Raw genomic sequence first — 20239 nt, 5'->3', positions numbered from 1 at the left:
AATGGATGCATTCAAAAATGAAAAGTCACCCGTTACGGCCTGCCAGATCAGGACCTGGACCAGCCATGATCCTTTACTGTCCTTGGTAAAAAACTATGTCCTCCATGGGAGCTGGTCCAACGTCCCAGCGGAGATGCAGGAGGCGATTAAGCAGTTCCACAGGTGCAAAGACGAAATGTCCCTGCAGGCGGACTGTCTGTTGTGGGGCAATCGCGTGGTCTTGCCCAAGAAAGGCAGAGATACGTTCATATGTGAACTGCACAGCACCCACCCAGGCATAGTAATGATGAAAGCCATAGCCAGATCCCATGTGTGGTGGCCTGGCATTGACTCAGATTTAGAGTCATGCGTGCGCCAGCGCAACACTTGCTCTCAGCTGAGCAATGCACCCAGAGAGGCACCGCTAAGTTTGTGGTCATGGCCCTCCAAACTGTGGTCGAGGATCCACGTGGACTATGCGGGCCCATTTCTAGGCAAAATGTTCTTGGTTGTCGTGGATGCTTTCTCAAAATGGATTGAATGTGCAATAATGTCTGTATGCACGTCTACGGCCACCATTGAGAGCCTACGATCTATGTTTGCCATGCACGGCCTGCCTGATGTCCTAGTCAGCGTCAATGGGCTGTGTTTCACCAGTGCTGAATTCAAGGAATTCATGACCCGCAATGGGATCAAGCACAGCACATCTGTCCCATTCAAGCCCGCATCCAACGGCCAGGCAGAACGGGCAGTTCAGACCATCAAGCAAAGCTTGAAACGCATGTCGGAATGTTCCCTGCAGACCTGGCTATCCCGAATGCTGCTCAGCTATCGCACCAGACCCCACTCACTCACCGGGGTTCCCCCAGCCAAACTGCTCATGAAAAGGGTGCTCAAAATAAAGCTCTCTCTCATCCAAGGCGGGTAGATGGAGTTGAGAAACAGATGGGAAAATTGAATGACGGAACAGGCTCGAGGAGCTGAATGGCCTACACCTGTTCCTGTGTTCCTGGTAATATTCAATATGTATTAACTAAGCCAATGTAAGCAAAGTCTAATAAAATCGTAGATCATAGTTTTGAAATTGCTGTCCGTGTGTGCTACCTGTGGGAAGCTAAAAATTGGTGGCAGTATTTATACAACCACAGGATAAGTTTGACTTTGGATGATAGTGTAATACAGCCCATATCGATTCAGCCGCCCTATATACCCCCCCTTCCCCTCACTCCCCCATTTTAATTTCCATTGACCTCAAAGTCAAAATTATCCCACATTTCTGTTTTCAGACTGTGGGAATCCTGCCCCAATCAGTGGACCAGCCTGTGAGAAACGCACAGTGTAAAATCCTCTAAAGGGCAAATTATCTGTGCCACACGGCCATTAGCACTGGCACTGAAAGTGTGCATGGAGACTCAAAAACGGATTCATATCATCGGATCTCTGCCCAGTTTTCACAGTGCATGGTGCCTTGGAGGCTCTGTTCACTCACTGGAGACACATTTAGAACGGGATTGTGCTTCTGTACACTGTTCCGCCTTCTGGAGCAGATGGAAGTACAACCTCCACATGTGGTGGAGCTCTAAAAGAGGGGGATGCTTTTTGTGTAAATGCTCTGAAGTTGAATTTTTCTAGTCTCCTTTTAGTCTAGTTGTTGTTTTAGTTTTGCTTTTTGCTTCAGAATATTTTCTTGAATTGTTTTGACATTTATTTTTAAAGTAACCTTTTCAGAGCAATTTGGAAATGTTCATGTTTTTAATGAGAATTGAAAGACTGTGGAAATCACCAGAAAGCCAATTTGTAATTGAAATATTTACAAAACTTTAGGAAAGGAAGAGCTCTTACAGAACAACTTTTCACTGGCAGGTAGCTAAGCACAAGTTGCAGAGCCTCTCTGGCAGTCAAGTTAAATTAATGATGCAGATTACTTTGGTTGCATCCCAAATCCCATGTTCAATGGTTTGAAGGACATACACAATGAAAGCAGTAAGCAGGGAGGCCAGTTAATGCCCGAGCTGGACTGTCACTGCTGTCCTTTTTCACCAAGCGTACCTGCACTCCTAACCTGACTGCGACCAAAGACCTTTGCCTCAACAGGCTCTGCGTCAGCAGGGAACCATTTGAGGTGGTTTGCTACCTGCACCTGTACTCAACCTTAGCCATGAGTCTCCTTCCAACCTACAGCCTGTCCTGTGTACCAGTAATGACCATTAAGGGTGCAATGCAAATTCACCAGAAAGATACTGGGGCTAAAAGGGTTCAATTATGAATGCAGGTTGCATAGACTAGGCTTGTATTCCCTTTGAAGTTGATGATGCTCCAGATGTTCCATTCCCCTCTGGCGAGCTCCCTGCGCCAGATCAAACAAAGTGAAAGCCACAGCCAGAAGATCAGGGTGACTATGGATACCCCATGCTTCAGCAGGGCACACATTCAAACTGCAACTTACAATTGCACCAAGACGACGCTAAGGATGGGAATCTATACTTATGAGGAGAGATTCGAGATGGTACAACTATTTAGACAAGAACAGAGTACGCTAGCATGGGATTTAATAAGGTTTCTTTAATAGGGTTTTGACAGCGTGACTATGGGATCCAATTAGAAAGTCAATGATAAAAGGTCGTCAATTTAAAATTGTCACAAAGAGTTGAGGGGGATTAGGAGGGTTTTAGGAGCATTGACAGCTTTGCTACAGAGATAGAGGTCATTGCATCTCACTGGAGAAACCTGGAAACATATTTGAGGCAGAAGAAGATACTTGGCTTGGGGGGAGAGTGCAAGACAATGGAATTAGTTTTGGATTTCTGTAGCAAACAGCTGACATGAGCACAATGGGTCAAATGGCTTTATTTTGTGCTGTAACTTGTATGGCTCTATAGTCTGTCTGAGTGAAAATGTACCCTCAAGTCAGCTGCAGCATGCAATTAGGAGGAGGTTAAGCACCTGGATTAGCACTGGTGTTTTAAATAGGGGTTATATTGGAGCAGAGTAAAGGACCTTTTAACCAACTGGGTTTTATTGAACCACTACTCCAAGAAAAACCTGAGCCTTTTTCACAGGAACAGAGAAAGTTAAGGAGAGGTGTTCACAATTCTGAAAGGTTTTGAGAGAGTAAATAGTGGAGGATTGTTACCGATTGGTTGGTGAATCAGTATAGACACAGATTATCACTGGGAGAGCAAACCGAGAAGTTAGAAGACATTTTCTCACACGGCAGGTCTTTAAATAAGTACAATTCTATGATTATTCATTCACAAAGTCAAAATACAAACATGGGGCGTCCTGACTGTAGGACCTTGTTTTGAAAGTCTGTACCTGAACTGAGCCAGTATTAAATATTAGATCCAGAATGGCCTCCAATCTACTTGCCTATTCAACAAATCAAGTAAGGCAGCAGCCCTGCAGCACCTCCTAAAAGGTGAGGGGTGATTCCAGGGGAACAGCACTCATCGGTCATTCATTAAAGGTCTGTGCATCATTGATCTCATGAGACACACTCCAGCACCCAGTCACACTGTCACTCAATCACCCCAACCAGCACAGCACCGTCCCTCTGGTACATTAATTTCCCATTGAAGCCCTTCCCTCTGGTACATTAACTCTCCTATTGAAGCCCTTCCCTGTGGTACATTAACTCTCCCTATCTATTTGTAGTCAGATTAACTCCTTTTTGCCTCTGGTAATTTAATTCAAACTTGTCTCACTCTTTTCATAAAGAAGTTTTTCCTGATATACATTCTAAATTTAGTTTCTCCCTTTACATACAGATTGATAAACAGGGCCAGGAACAAAATGTTCCTTTCTGTGGACTACTGAGCAAAATTAAACACTTTTCTAAGTGTGATATCCCAGTACATTTTGCAACCTGAATGTAACATCTGTGAGTTTATTTTCCCTTGTTCTGGCTTTCTACCCAAGTGTTCAATTAACCTTTTAATTGCTTTGCCAGAGTGGACATTGCCTGTGATGTATGTACAGTTACCTTTTAAGTACTCTGAATCATTGCAGAATGAACTACTAGCCATTCCTGCGTGAGTGCAATTGTACCAGCAAAAAGAGAGCAAGGTTACACTTGACAGTTGCTAGTCTGTCACTCTAATTATCCTGCAACTCTGCACTTAGGGATCAATTTTAAGAGCCCATGATACTTGCCGCTCGTAAAGTACATTTGAGATATCAATTCCCCAGTGAAAAAGGCTCTGATCATCATTTCTCAGGAATATAGGAGCAGGAGGAGGACATTCAGCCCCTCGAGCCCGTTTTGCCATTCAATTAGATTAAGGCTGATCTATATCTTAACTCCATCTACCTGTCTAGGTTCTGTAACCCTTAATACCCTTGCCTAACAAAAATCAATCAAGCAGTTTTAAAATTTTCAATTGACCCCCAGCCTCAACAGCTTTTTGGGGGGAGAGCATCTCAAACAATGGAGCATCTCCTAGAATCCCTCTACTATCATAGCCATGCAGACCTAAAGATCTGAGGGACTTCAACTCTCGAGCCAGAGCCTGCGTGGAATAGTGGCGAGGCAAGCTGTAGCAACACAACATGACGATGAGAAGAGAGTTCCAGATTTCCACTACCCTTTGGGGAAGTGCTTCGTGACATCACCCCTGAACGGCCCAGCTCAAATTTTAAGGTTATTCCCTCTTGTTCTGGACTCCTCTACCAGAGGAGATAGTTTTTCAGGGGCCTTCATTTTCAGAACACCCTTTGACCTGCTGAAAATCCAGCTCCTCAAACATCCATTGCATCAATATACCCCGGGCTGCAGTTCATTCCCTGTTTTCAGTGGTTCCACAGTGTAAAATCGGGGCAACTCTTTTTTTATTATTAGCCAGAAATTTGGATCAGATGACATTTCGCCAGCTTTTCGTCACCCCCAATTTCCAAAGATGCATTGCAAGTTCTCTTCCTGGAGAGTCCCCGTGAACCCAATTTAAAATCTAGTATTACCAGGGCCAATGGCATTCCAACCCTGAATTTCCTATATCTATGTGCACAATGCAGTTGAGAAAGTTAGAATGAGAAATACAAGTCATTGCTGTTGCCAAGATCAGTTGAGGCTGGCAAAAGTGCAGAGCTTGTGAGGAATTGAACTGTTTAATCTCCAGGACGACACGCGGTGAGCAACTCAGGGAGAAAAATAATTGGGGCATTAAAAGATATTGGGGGTGAAATTCGATAAAACTGGAAAACGGGCGTGGGCACCACAATGTGAGATATGCCCGCGCTCGTTAAAAACCAGGCAACACATCAACTCCGTGCTGCCTGCTAATTACCATGATTGTAGTGCACAACCTAGCACAGAATGTGCTGCTGACAGGCTGTGTGCTCAGCAGGGGGCCAAAGTTTGCCCCGCTGGAGCGAGGCTAGGTTTACTTAAAGCTTTACTTAAAGCGAGCCTGCTCTTCTTCAAGGCAGTCTGCAGCTTTTAAAGCTGAACTGCCTTCTGCAGATGTAACATTTTTTTAATTCCTTCAGCACTAGCCCGTCTGTACCTCTTAAAGGTGAGCTGCCTTCTGCTGATCAAAAATGCTATAAGTACTTCAGCATAAACACAAATGGCTCAACAGGCCAGGGAAGGGGCACTCAGGGTCTTGGACGCAGCGCTCGAGCTTTGTGTAGGGGGTCAAAACTGGAAGCGAGGTCCTGCACCCACAGCGGGCCAGAAGGCCCTCCAGAAAGAAGGATGTGGGACCAGATTTCCCAGGTAGTCACTGCCAGCATTGTCATCCCCGCCACCTGGCTCCAGTGCCCAAAGAAGTTTCATGACCTCAGACCAGTGGTCAAGGTCAGTGAATGGATCTTCAAAAGCTGTCTCCTACCAACTGCACCACTAGCCTCACACACTGCCCAATGCAAGAAGCCCCACCATCACTCACCTACTAACAATTTCTACCAAACACGAGGCACACCTCACCTTGGAGGAGATGTTGCTGGCCATTCTTGGCGAGGGCATGGATAATCCCTTGGCCAGTGGTGGGGATGAAAGAATACAAGATGCCGGCATCCTCATACATTATCCTCCTACTTACATCCCACTTCCCCTCATTCCACAATCTCTTATGATTTACAAGCTGCACATGGTGTAAGCATCCACCTCTTTCTCCCCCGCCAACCCCACCCCACAACCCTACCTTTGTGCCTTCCTCATTTCAGACACCCAAGAAATCAAACCTACCCAGCCAATGGTTGACCAAGAAGAGGGAGAGGAGAGTGAAGAAGATGAAGAAGAAACACCGTCACTCAATTTCACACTCACAGCCATGAGCTCCTCGAGGTCGTCCTGCAAGGCCATCTGCAGTCTCCCCCACTGAAAGTCAGCAGCCTTCCACCAGCCATGCTGCAGTCACTGGGATAGCACTGTATAACAGCACCAGGATAGGCAAAGTCAGAAGCAAGACAGTCCCTAAGGGAAAGCACAAGGGTGATTAGTTGATTTTTTGATGTAATATTGGATGCATATATGGATAAAGTTGGATTGGAAAGTTTGTTTTGTGCTAGCTTTTATTTCAGCATTGTGGCCAAGAGGACCTTGTGATGGTCAGTAACAGAGGGAAGGTAAGGTGTAGGACTAAAGTTGACAGAGGAATTTGGGTTGTGGTCACTGATACCGCAGGAAGATGATTCGATCTTAGATATCCCGGCCAGAAAGGGACTGTCTGGGTTGCCTCCTTCCTTCCGCTTCCTCCTCTTCCCTCTGCGAGCCATTTGTCCCCTTTGCTGCCTCTGCTTCAACTCCATGTGATGGTGCAGCCCAAGGGGGACTGCAACTATAGCCCCCAGGACTGTGAGCAAGTAGTGTTCTCACAGGCCTTCCTTTCCGAGCCAAAGCCTCGCAAACACCCAGCAGCACTCCCTGCACACTTTAACAACTTTTTCAATGTATTGCACCGAGCCACTGCTCCAATAAAATGTATAGAAATCAGTCCAATAACAAAAACTAAACTCACCTGAAAGTGTTGTGTGTCCCTTTAAGAAGCGTTGGCAGTGGATCCATTGTACAGCTGCAGGCACATTCTTCCATGCGTTATTAAGAGCAGCGATGTCCAAAATCACAGATCGTGCATCAATTCAGGCGTTGCACACCGATTGACATCACAATCTGGATCATTTCAGTATGGGAAGCGAGCACAGTCAACGGCACCACTGCCGACCTGCCCAAAATGGCAGTGGCCGTGTTCAGTGCAGGAAGCGGGCGGAAGCGAGACAGCCAGCATTTTTTCTTCCAAAATGGCCGGCACTAAAGGCTCCAATTTTGTGGATCTAGTGGGTTTTTTTCTTTGATCACTTCAGTTTATGATTGATAAAAATATTGGAGGTGAGAAAAAAGGGCTGTCTGACTGATAGTCAAGAATCATCCAATTGGGTAATTTAGAGTCTATTCACTTTCCAATTGGCATGGAAAGGTGGTGTGTCGTGAGGATGAACGTGTTGGGTCACCAACGGCAGGAGCGTGGGGACGTGGCAGTTGGAGGCAGGAGGCCATTTGATGAAACCCGCAGGAATATATTCAACCGGAGTTGGCAACCCCTTATCCACTGCGTGAGGACCTGCAGTCATGGGCATCTGCCCGCACACTGCCTTGTCTGTGGCTATGAAGGTGACGAGCGCACTCCAATTCTATGGCACAGGGTCATTTCCGGCCGCAACGGTTGATCGCTGTAATATTGTGTTGTACTGGCAGCTGATCGGCAGGTCACTGATACATTTTACAGGAGATCTGGGAAATTCATCCCCTTTGGGATCACAGCAAAGCAACTTCTTTCCAGTTTTACAGTGTTGGCTTTTCCATAAGTCAGGGTGCAATCAATGGCACGTTGCTTTGGGAGCTTCTTTGGAAAACCTCTTCCACTTCATGTGTGACAGCCTGCAAAGGATCCTACACGTCAACCCAAGGTATGCAGGAAGTTCCCACAACGCATTCATCCTTAGGAATTCAACCTTCCCTGACCTCTTGAGGGAAGAAAATCATGTCAATGGATAGCTTGTGAGTAACAAAGTTTATCCCCTGCTCACATGGATAATGACCCCACTAAGAGTGACCCAAGATTCAGCGAGGCTCTGTCCCACTCAGGATTCAGTGAGGGTCTGTCCCACCCGGGATTCAATGAGTGTCTGTCCCACTCAGGATTCAGTGAGGGTCTGTCCCACTCGGGATTCAGTAAGTGTCTGTCCCACTCGGGATTCAGTAAGTGTCTGTCCCACCTGGATTCAGTGAGGGTCTGTGCCACTCGGGATTCAGTAAGTGTCTGACCCACTCGGGATTCAGTGAGGGTCTGTCCCACCCGGGATTCAGTGAGGGTCTGACCCACTCGGGATTCAGTGAGGGTCTGTCCCACTCGGGATTCAGTGAGTGTCTGTCCCACCCGGGATTCAATGAGTGTATAACCCACTCTAACTGACTTAATGAAACAAAATTATAATTAAAACTAAATTAAAACAGTAACTCCACTTGCAAAGGCAAGAAAGGAAAAGGAGCTGGGGATGATTAACGACCATTCGCCAAAATCAGATCATCAATGCACAGCTATCGCCAATAAAACTCATTATCTAATAGAAGTCAAGCCAACTTTAAGTAGGCCATTGGCTCGGCCATGTTTGGAACAATAGATGCAGTTTGAGGCATCCTAACTTCAAAAGGATATTGATGGATGAGGGAACACAGAGGAAAATGACAAAGATGGTTCTGGGTGCAGGGCTCTCATTTCTGAAAACTGATTCACATAAATCATTGCGAGAAAACTGAATCGAGAGAAGTGTTCGGTGACATGAATAATGCAGATGTAAGCGTGCGAGCTGAAGAACGACCCTATATTTATCCAGCTCCATACCATGTCCTTAAGTTTCACAACCAGATAATGTTTTTCTCACATGCCTATGAAGCACATGTGGATTGTTTTTTTCTGTTGAAGGTGCTATATAAATGCTTTTTGAAGTGGTTTTATGCAGACAAACATGGCAAGCAATTTGCCCACAAACAGCTCCTGGATTATTAAAAATTATTCACTCATGCGAACAACCCAGGAGAAAACTTATAAGTGGCATTTTCTTCATCGGTTTTGCTCCAGCTGGAATCACGGCGGGTGCCCTGATATTGTGCACGCTAATGAGCAAAACCACTGCCATGGATAAAGTGGTTTCTGACACCCAGAGGATTATGGGTATACTAGCTGCCATTATTGACCAATTGCCATGAGGATTGGTCTGTGGGATGATCAATAGTGGCTGCATGGGGGTGGGAGGCCATGTGATAAAATCTCCCGAAATATGATCCAACCAGAGTTGGCAACCCTATAGACAGCAAATGAAGCAATGACGAGATAATCAGTTTGGTGTTGGTTGAGGGGTGAATGTTGGCCAGGACACTGAGAGTACTCCCCTGCTCTTCTTTGACTCGTGCCATGGTATCTTTTACATCCACCTGGGAGGGCAGATGGGGCCTTGGTTTAACATTTCATCCAAAAGACAGCACCTCCAACAGTGCAGCACTCCCTTAGTATTGGCACTGGAATGTGGGTGTAGATTATGTGCTCAAGTCTTAGGGCCCAAGTTTACACACGATAAAAAACGGGCGCCCCTCTGAGCTGGGCGCCCATTTTTCGCGCCTAAAACGGCGCCTAAAAAAAACCGCGCTATTCTCGAGCGCTTTGCAGCTCCATGTCTGCCTGGCACGGCGTGCAGGGGGCGGAGCCTGCCACTCGCGCCGATTTTGTAAGTGGGAGGGGGCGAGTACCATTTAAATTATTTTTTTCCTGCCGCGCAGTGTGAAGGAAACATTGGCACTCGGCCATTTTTGTAGTTCTTTGTAGCTGTTTAATTTTTGAACATTTTTTAATAAAAGCACATTGCCATCAGCACATCAGCACTGAGAAGGGCTGCTCAACTTCTGAAGCATCCTGCAGCCTTCTCACTGTCTCCTTCCCGCCCGCCGTCTGGAACGGCTTCCTCCCCCGCCCCCGCTGCGTTCGGTCGATCGGGCCCACACTCCCTCCCTCCCGACCGCTGTCTGGAACGGCTTCCCCCCCCCACTGCGGTCGGGCGGGCGGGTGGTCGGTCGGTCGGTCGGGCCCGCATTCCCTCCCTCCCGACCGCTGTCTGGAACGGCTTCCCCCCCCCACTGCGGTCGGGCGGGCGGGTGGTCGGTCGGTCGGTCGGGCCCGCATTCCCTCCCTCCCGACCGCTGTCTGGAACGGCTTCTCCCCCCCCACTGCGGTCGGGCGGGTGGTCGGTCGGTCGGGCCCGCATTCCCTCCCTCCCGACCGCTGTCTGGAACGGCTTCTCCCCCCCCACTGCGGTCGGGCGGGCGGGCGGTCGGTCGGTCGGGCCCGCATTCCCTCCCTCCCGCCCGCCCGCCATCGGGAACGGCTTCCTCCTCCCCCCCTGCCGTCAGGAACGAACGAACGAACTTGTGAGGCTGGCTGAAGCACTTTCACACAGGTAGGAAGATGGTTGATTTAATCTTTTCTTTGCTTATAAATGTTTATTCAGGTTGGATTTATTTGTAGAATATTTGTAGAAGTATAAATAAGGATTTATTGTCGAATTTAGTGACTTCCCTTCCCCCCCCCCCCCACCCCCCCCTCGTTCTGGACGCCTAATTTGTAACCTGCGCCTGATTTTTTAATGTGTAGACAAGGTTTTTTCAGTTCTACAAAAATCTTCACTTGCTCCATTCTAAGTTAGTTTGGAGTACGTTTTCACTGTGGAAACTTTGAAATCAGGCGTCAGTGGCCAGACACGCCCCCTTTTGAAGAAAAAATTCTGTTCCAAAGTAGAACTGTTCTACCTGACTAGAACTGCAGAAAAAAAAATGTGGAGAATTGCGATTTCTAAGATAGTCCGTTCTCCACCAGTTGCTCCTAAAAATCAAGCGCAAATCATGTGGAAACTTGGGCCCTTAGAGTGGGACTTGAACTCAAGACCTTCAGAGGCGAGAGTGTGACCAACATGAATCAAACTGGCAGCATGAAGTAAATTTTGACACGCCCTCCTTGCCGAGCCTCACATTCTGCCAGCACATGATAGAGGTGTTTAAAATCATAAAAGGTTTGGATAGAGTGAATAAAGACAGAACGTTTCCAATGGCTGAAGGGTCAATAACAAGAGGGCACAGATTTAGGTGATTGGCAAAAGAACCAGAGGCAACATGAGGAAAAACTTTTTTAATGCAACGAGTAGTTAGGATTTGGAATGCACTGCCTGATAGGGTGGTGGATACAGATTGAATAGTAGCCTTGAAAAGGGAATTGGATTAATACTTGAAGGATTAAAATTGCAGGGATATGGGGAGAGTGCGGGGGTGTGGGATTAACTGGATTGCTCTTTGGAAGAGCTGGTGCAGACTTGATGGGCCGAATGGCCTCGTTCTGTGCTGTACCATCTATGATTCTATGTCAGAATAATTTGGGGAGTGTGTCACAACATTCTGATATGCACTGACAGGGAGAACCTCACAAAATTCACCCTTTTAACCATAGGTTACAAGTATAAAATTGACAATCATCAGGCAAGGCCAGATTCTCTAGTCTCTCCACGTACTGACGTCCCTCATCCTCGGTATAATTTCCCTTGGGTACTCATTGGAGATTCTACTGCTCGGTTCATTTTCTGTCTCCTTGTTACACATACTTCACACATGCAGTGTTGTGAAAATACTGGTGTAATTGGTTTTGATTTTTTTTCTAACTTCTCTTTTTGAAAAAGCACTGAGGAGAGGTATGTGTGAGAAAACATTCTTCTATTGCCTGCTCCTGACTCGGAACCATGCCCACCGGGAGCACAGACAGAGAACGGACTGAATATCATAGACTGCGCTGACACATTTTCCTGAAGTGTGCTCCTGAGGAGGTGGTGGGAGGGGGGAGGGGGGGGTGGGGGCGGCAAAAAGAGTGGGGCTTCAAGAGTTAAATTATGAGGACAGGTTGCAAAGACTTGGCTTGTATTCCTTTGAGTTTAGAAGGTTGAGGGATGATTTAATCGTCGTGTTTAAAATGTTAAAGGGATTCCATAGGGTAGATACAGAAAAACGATTTCCTCCAGTTGGGGTTACAGAACAAGAGGGGAATAATGTTAAAATTAGAGCTAGGCTATTCAGGAGGGAAATCAGGAAGCATTTCTTCACACAAATGGTAGTGAAAATCTGAAATACTCTCTCTTAAAAGCCTGTGGATGCTGGGGATCAATTGAAATGTTCAAGACTGAGATCGATCGAGTTTTGCTGGGTAAGGTTATTAAAGAATATGGAACCAAGGTGGGTAGATGGAGTTAAAATACAGATGAGTCGTGATTTAATTGAATGGTGGAACAGGCGCGAGGGGCTGAATAGCCTACTCCAGTTCCTATATTTACCCTCTGATTTTAAATATGACAATTGGCTAACAGAACGGAGCCTGCGCTGTACAATCACTGAAATAGACAATTACGGGCTGGAGTGCATGGTTTCACAATGTACAGTCCTGCACTGCCGAAACAGACTATTTCCCCTCATATCCTGCTTCTTTCAAATTGATGCAAGTGAACTTAAAATGAAGAGAAACAAATAATGCACACATTTCTATACAGAAAACCAGCTCCAAGAAGCTGGGAGCATTGCAGTCAGTCAGAAACTACAACACGATGAATCACAAAGCTAACCACTGGAACAGCTGTGCACATAATTTACCTTCCATTTGTCGTTCTCTCTCTATTTTTCTGTCTGCTTTTCTATCCAAATTGTAGAACTATTTGGCATTCATTTACAAACAAACTAATTCCGAATTTTACTAATCTGAGCGATAGAATTTACAGCACAGACACAGGTCATTCAGCCCAACTGGCCTATGCCGATGTTTATGCTCCACACGAACCTCCTCCCACCCTACTAACCCTATCAGCATATCCTTCTATTCCTGTCTCCTTCATGTACTTATCTAGCTTTCCCTTAAAGGCATCTATGCTATTCGCCTCACCTACTCCATGTGGTAGCGAGTTCCACATTCTACCCACTCTCTGAGCAAAGAAGTCTCTCCTGAATATTTTATTGGATTTATCAGTGACTGTCCTATATTTATGACCTCTAGTTTTTGAGTGAGGGCACAACTAAAACAGCAGTGCCCTTGAACTCAAACTTACACCAGAGCAGAGACACACGATCAAACTCCCTTATGAGAAATGTCAGGTTTGCACTAGATATTCTCTCGAAAACTCCCATAAGTGGACCCTGTGCCCCCTATGATCAACAGTTTACCAGTACTGCCCAATATCTGGTCAAACAATAGTGTGACCTCAGGGCTGTGACACTGAAACCTCATTGTGTGTACTGGATACTGTAATCTCACACATGCCTCCCCATGCATTTCTCCTAACTTCCAAAAGGCGGACTGATAAACATCTTATTGAGACAAGGCCAACTGTAAATGAGAATAATGTCCCTGCATTTCTCATCCCTCTTTATATCCAATTGAATCTGTCTGAGGTTAATATAGGAAGCCAGGACCTGTGCCAGGATGATGTAGATCAGAAATATTTTGCATTCTATGCTGTGCAACATCTTTCTCAGTTGTCTCTCTGCTCTTTCCAATCTCAACCCCCTAGTTCATAGAATCATAGAATGGTTACAGCACAGAAGGAAGCCATTCGGGTCATCTAGCCCATGTCGGCTCTCTGCAAGAGACTTCAGCTTGTCCCACTACACCGCCCTTTCCCCGCAGCCCTGCAAATTTTTCTCCTTCAATGATTTATCCAATTCCTTTTGAAAGCCACGATTGAATCTGCCTCCACCACTCTTTCAGGCAGTGAATTCCAGATCCTAACCACTCACTGCATAAAAAAGGTTTTTCCTCATGTTGCCTTTGGTTCTTCTGCCAATCACCTTAAATCTGTGTCCTCTGGTTCTCGACCCTTCTGCCAATGGGAACAATTTCTCTCTATCTACTCCGTCTAGACCCATCATGATTTTGAACATCCCTATCAAATCTCTTCTCAATCTTCTCTGCTCTAAGAACAACCCCAGCTTCTCCAATCTATCCACATAACTGAAGTCCATCATCCCTGGAACCATTCTTGTAAATCTTTTCTGCACCCTCTCTAAGGCCTTCACATCCTTTCTAAAGTGCGGTGCCCAGAATTGAACACAATGCTCCAGTTGAGGCCGAATCAGTGTTTTATAAATGTTCATCATAACTTCCTTGCTTTTGTACTCTATACCTCTAATTATGAAGCCCAGTATCCCGTATGCTTTTTTAACCGCTTTCTCAAGCTGCCCTGCCACCTTCAACGATTTGTGCACATACCCCCTGGGCTATGGAGTTGACTGCGTCCATCTCCATAGACTGGAGTATACTAACGCTAATGCAATGGACTTGTTTGTGATGAAACATGAAATGATGCATTGTGAAGAAGTAACTGTCAATCGTTGTCTCACCTATAAATGAACATCAGACCAGATGGAATCCATCTGTGAAATTACCAATGACAAGCTTGGCATCCCCAAATCACTCCTTTCCAATTTACCTTGTCTTCCCTTTGATTCTTAAGGGTGTGTCAGAAAAACCATTGAGTAAAATTGCAACATGCTGAAAACCTGTTTTTTTTCTCCAGGGAATGAAAGTTTGGCAGAAAATTATGTGCAAGACAGCAAAATGGGTTTCATCATTAATGCCATTTATGCCATGGCCCATGGATTGCATGACATGCACAAAGCTCTCTGTCCAGGTCATACGGGACTATGTGAGGCGATGCAGCCTGTTGATGGCAGCAAATTACTACAGTTTATAATAAAGACTTCATTCATTGGAGTTTCTGGTGAGGAAGTGTGGTTCGACGAGAATGGAGATTCTCCAGCAAGGTAACATTATCGCAAAAAAAGTTTCCAATGTGTTTATTTGGGATGTATTATTTTTAATGTATTATTTGGAATGTATTATTTGGGATGTAATATTTGGGATGTAATATTTGGGATGTATTATTTGGGATGTAATATGTGGAACGTATTATTTGGGATGTATTATTTGGAATGTAATATTTGTGATGTATTATTTGGGATGTATTATTTGGGATGTAATATTTGGGACGTATTATTTGTGAAGTATTATTTGGGATGTATTATTTGGGATGTATTATTTGGGGCTATTTATTCGGTATGCCATACTGAAACTCATAGATACAATTATGGGATACTGGAGGTAATTCTGTGATCCTGCACTTCCAATAACAGCTGAAGCTGAACTCACAAGAAAAGTTGGGGCTACATGTGTAACCCACACTTACTTCGAGAACAGCTTCCCTGCTGGGAGTACAGGATTGCCCCTACTAACTGTTCAACCATTTATCTGGTATTTCTGTCATCACCCATCAGTGATGGTTGCACCTTATTCTGTAACAGTCAGAGCAGCATCGTCCAATAGAAATCGCTGACTAGCCACAGGTGTGGCTACTGCGACATCATTTTAGCCACATGCACTAATTTTAGTAGAAAACCCCTTTTACACACTCATACAATACGGGTAAAAGTACTTCACTTGTATATATTTAATTAACAAACATCCATCATCGTTAGTAGCCCAGGAAGTAAAGAGCTCACAGTGATCAAAAAACACTCGCACACTTTCCTTTTCACCTTATCATTTTACCAAAAACATACAAAAAGGTTGAAGTTCACATGCATGCGCCATGCAAATATGAGTGTTGGGATCACATACCCAATGGTGCCTATTACTCATTTTTAATGTATTGATGAGAAATGCAATTAGCCACATCTGGATTCCCAATTAGCCATATGTGGTGAGTGGCTAATGTATTGCTCAATTCCTGTCAACTAAGTGAGAGTGGAGGCAGTTTGCTTTCTACTGTTTCCCACTCTCTTCTAACTCCTCCAATTCCCTTTTCCTGGTCTGGGAGCAGACTGTCGTTCCCGATCACAGTGTGTTGCGCACTCACCAGTACTGGGATTCATCGTGATGGTTCCCAGGATAAAGGTTATCCCCACGTAAGATAACTTGCAGCAAAACCTTAAGAGCATAAAATTAGTTCATCCAATGGTAGTCAAATTCAGTTACTTAGCCACAGATTCCATCCCCCTCCCTGACCACTGTTTGAGGCTGAACCAGACTGTCTGCAACCTCAGCTATTTGACCCTGAGCTGAGCTTCTAACACAATATCCTCTCCATCACCGCCTACTTTCACCTCTGTAATTTCGCCTGTTTCTGCCAATCCGATTCTGAAACACACATCCATGCTTTTGTTACCTGCAGACTCGACTATTCCAATACTCCCTTGGCTGGCCTCCCATCTTCCACCCTCCATAAACTTCAGTTCATCCAAAGCTCTGCCACCTGTATCTTAACTTACATCAAGTTCTGTTCATTCATCGCCCCTGTGCAGCCCCCTTCCTTCGCCGCACCATTGGAGTCCGCGCCTTCAGCCATCTAGGCCTTAAGCTATGAAATTCCCTCCCTAAATCTCTCCCCCGCTCTATCCCTCTCTCCTCTTTTAAGACGCTCTTTAAAACTTACCTCTTTGATCAAGCTTTTGCTCATCTGTCCTAATTTCTTTTTATGTGCCTCAGTGTCAAATCTTGTCTGATAACATCCCTGTGAAGCACCTTGGGGTGTTTTACTATGATAAATGCAAGTTGCTGTTGTCAGTGAACTTCACTGAGGTAAAGTACCCAGTGGTGAAAAATCCACACTTCTCAGTGCCTCCCATTACTAAAGTACATCGTTCTGCTTGTGGAAATTATGAGTTGTGTTGCTTCCTCATTTCTTCTCGGGCATAATCTTAAACCCCTTGGTGTTAGATGAGGCATTCCACTTAGACCGTGGGCCAAATCCTGTTTTCTTGCCAAAATTTTTAGTTCCGTAGTCACCATGTGGGAAGTACCTAGAACCATACTAAATATGTTAAACATATTATCTGAAGCAAAAACCAACTGTTCCCAAGTCTGAAAATTGAGTGTTACCGAGAAATGTCCAAAAACAAAGAAAAACATAAAAATAGTTGCTATGGACTTTCTTTTCCCTAGCAACGGTGACATATCAGGGCAAATGCTAAATTTTAAGCATGGATAGTGTAAGAATTGGTAAAAAGAAGTATCACTGAGGACATCTGAGGTCTGGATGCATCATATGGTGCAGTTATACATAAATCTAAGTTTTGTTTTCATATCCGTTGCTAAGAAAGAAATCTACCATAGCAACCATTTATTTCATACACACTTATTGACATTTCCGACGGACACCCGCATTCATTTGTCAACCATATAATTATAATGATAATAATAATAAAAGTAATAGTATTGATTTTATTTAAAAGATAGAAGTTCTGAATAAAAAAATAGATTTGAAACAAAGTTAGAGGCTGAAAAGGAATGCATATCTATGAATCATCATCAGAATCAAGGAGATCTGTTTCCTCAGCCCTAGAAGCCTCGGGCAAAGATGTAACATTCTCACAACCTGCATACGAGCAGATGTTGGTGCAAGGTAGCTTGTTGAGAAGACAAGAGCACCTTCCTTGTGCACTCTGGATCTATTTGCATGAACAATTTGCAAGCTCCATTACACTTGCTGGTGCTGGAGGAAGTGTCATCCCGTCCGTGACAAGTACATTGTCTTCAAGTTTCCATCCACGGTCCTTTTCAGATGGGATTTCCGGCATGTTCTCAATTTATCGCTTGTGAATTGCAAGTCAGTTGTAATTGGCACGCTGTATATGCTTGTACAGTGAATCTTTATTTAGTGGCAAGCACTTCTCTGCATAACTTCTGGTCTTGAACATTTGACATCTGGACTGGTTCACATCTCTGCATCCACTTGGCCCATAGAGTTTGCAAGTATATGCTTCTAGTTCTTCACAAAGGGATTGTGAAACAGCAGACAAGGTCCCTAACTTCTCAAATGTCGAACAGTGCTCTTTGCTGGTGATCAGGACTTTCGAGGCTGTTGATGTCATCGACTGCTACCTGTGAGTTGGCTACCGGAAGCCCACTTGTGATTCCCGTTGTCCATGTCAGGAAATTAAAAAGCTCATCTGGTACCAAATTCTTTGCCGCATCCAGAGTCAATTCCTGAGCAGTTGGTGGCCATCTCAGCGGAGGGACGATACCAGACTTCTCTTTCATTAAATACTTCAGTGCCAGAGTAGCACGGTACAAGGGTCTGCAACCAGGTCTTCAATCCAACCCTCTGATGGGAACTTTGGCTCCAGGACCCAGGCTAGTATCCATGTCTGTGTCCGTCTCACTTGTCCTTGTTTCTGAAAGCAAATCTCTGACTGCCTCCTCTACAACTTCTTCTGTTACAAGATCTTCTACTAAAACAAGATCACTCTCATTACTGTGTGATGATCTGACAAATTTCAAGAAAGGATAAGATTTCTGCATTCTATGTTTAAGATTATACATTTTATAAGAAGAAGCATTGATACCCTCTTTCTCAACAATGCATTTCTTAAACAAACTGTTCAGCTTTGTCATTCTAAGAACTTCATGGTTCTTTACAATCCTGACCCTCTGTCACTGTATCACAGAAGTGCCTATATCCTGCCTGATCGCGGTTGCCTTCTGGAGGGGCTTCCTGTACCTTTCTGGTCAGAAATCTAGTGCTGCTCTGGTAGTAGCTAAGATGATACCTTGCTTCAAGGGAAACTAGATCTTGTCCACGGATATGCAACAGGATTGCCTCATCTTTGCAGGTTTCTGCTGCAAGGAGCAGCTTACCTGTAGTTTTAGTCTCACATTGTACCAGCCTCTCTTTTTGTCTCTTTCGGCTGTGTCTCTCCACAATGTTCTTGTCCTTCTTGCAGAGAAGGCACTGCACTAGAAGAAGATGGGAACCCCTTGCAGATATAACCTTGGGGCCTGTCGTCTTTGAGCAAAGCAGTCGAACCTTGTTGGCGGCTTCACTCCTCTCCTCTTTTTTCTCTACTGGTTCTGCAATGGCTGCCAAGCAATGACAAAATGGATATTCTAATCAGCCCCACTGACAATGACCCTTGGTCAAAAACCTGTTTTCTGCTGTGTTTGTGCATGTTATGACCAGAGTTAGAAGTTCAGAGTCAGTCAGCCTACACTGAAATAAGTATTTGAGGCTGAAACAGGCCCACGAAATGGAACGTGTCAAACGGCATAACCATTGAACTAAGGAATGAAAGTTGGATATTAATATTTGTAGGCTGACACAGTTTCATAGGAAATACTGTAAAATCACATGTACTCACGTTCATAGTTCTGATTTTCTCTTTCTTGCTTCTTCTTGGCTCTGTTGATCTTGGATTTATCAGTGAAACGTATGCAGCACTGCCGATGATATCCAGTCGAATGTGGGATTGTTGCGAGTCTTTCTGGTGCAATAACCAGCTCCAGATCGAAACTTTCGATGGCATTGTCTGCAATTTTAGCTTCTCTAGTTCCAGTAAATAACACTGATGGAACACTTGTGAAAAATTTTATCCAGCTAGAATCCGAAAAATAAATTATGTTGCCTTTGGCTCCCGCAACTACATGCATGCAGTCACTGACTCTAATCGATCTCGTACAAAGATCATGATTGGCTGATTTCATGGTACTGACAAATACAGCAGTTGTGATTAGTCATTTAAGCAACTTGCAATTACGTCATCACTTTGGGTTTTGACGAGATTTCTGCCTATTTTCTAATGAAAACTTCTGCAAAATGCTCACTTTTTGAAGATGGGAACATTCTAGAATTTCCCAATTGTAGGATTGCCCAATTACCGCCCAGTTACTACCCAGTTACCGCCCGTTTTTGCCAAAAAGGCAAATTGCCGCCCTGTACCACCTATTTTACTCCTGGTTATCGTCGTCGGTAATTTCGGCCTACGATTACCGCCGGCATTGCTGCACATCGCCCACCCACGTTTCCCGCCCAAAAATCGATTAAATTCCCCGAGAGCGCAAATTTCCACAAAAATTTTGTTTTTACCACCTGCTACTGCCCATTATCGCTCAGGATCGAAACCACCCATTTTTTAGGTACGTACCTTACTTTGTGCCAGCGTTGTGCCTCCATTTTGGGTTTTTTTTCTCTGTGGGGAAACAGCTGCATTTTTAGTTTATCTTTCACTCCCAATGTATATTGAAGGAGGACAAGAAGAAACAGCAGCATTTGATGAGAAACAAACGCTAATCAGTTGGGCCAGCAATCTTGAGGCCTCATAGAAAATATTGCAACTGAAGTTAAAATTTCTGGCTTCTTCAAATTGTTTCCTGTCTCTTGTTTTATTTTGCAATGCTTTCAAAGAAGTATTATTATCCTG

The 20239-nt window shown here is 44.7% G+C and overlaps 1 protein-coding gene across 1 annotated transcript in view; it reads left to right on the top strand.

The window, feature by feature from the left end:
* The window catches only part of LOC139272718 (metabotropic glutamate receptor 1-like), a 633444-nt gene that overhangs the window by 569774 nt on the left and 43431 nt on the right, over positions 1-20239 (top strand). The window contains exon 4 of the mRNA XM_070888814.1: positions 14563-14809. Coding sequence (XP_070744915.1) covers positions 14563-14809 — 247 coding nt within the window. The remainder of the gene's footprint in view (positions 1-14562; positions 14810-20239) is intronic.

The sequence above is a fragment of the Pristiophorus japonicus genome, chromosome 9 (genome assembly GCF_044704955.1).
Source record: "Pristiophorus japonicus isolate sPriJap1 chromosome 9, sPriJap1.hap1, whole genome shotgun sequence".
Lineage (NCBI taxonomy): Eukaryota > Metazoa > Chordata > Chondrichthyes > Pristiophoridae > Pristiophorus > Pristiophorus japonicus.
Note: the sequence above shows the minus strand (reverse complement) of the source record. Positions and strands in the feature narration are given on the sequence as shown.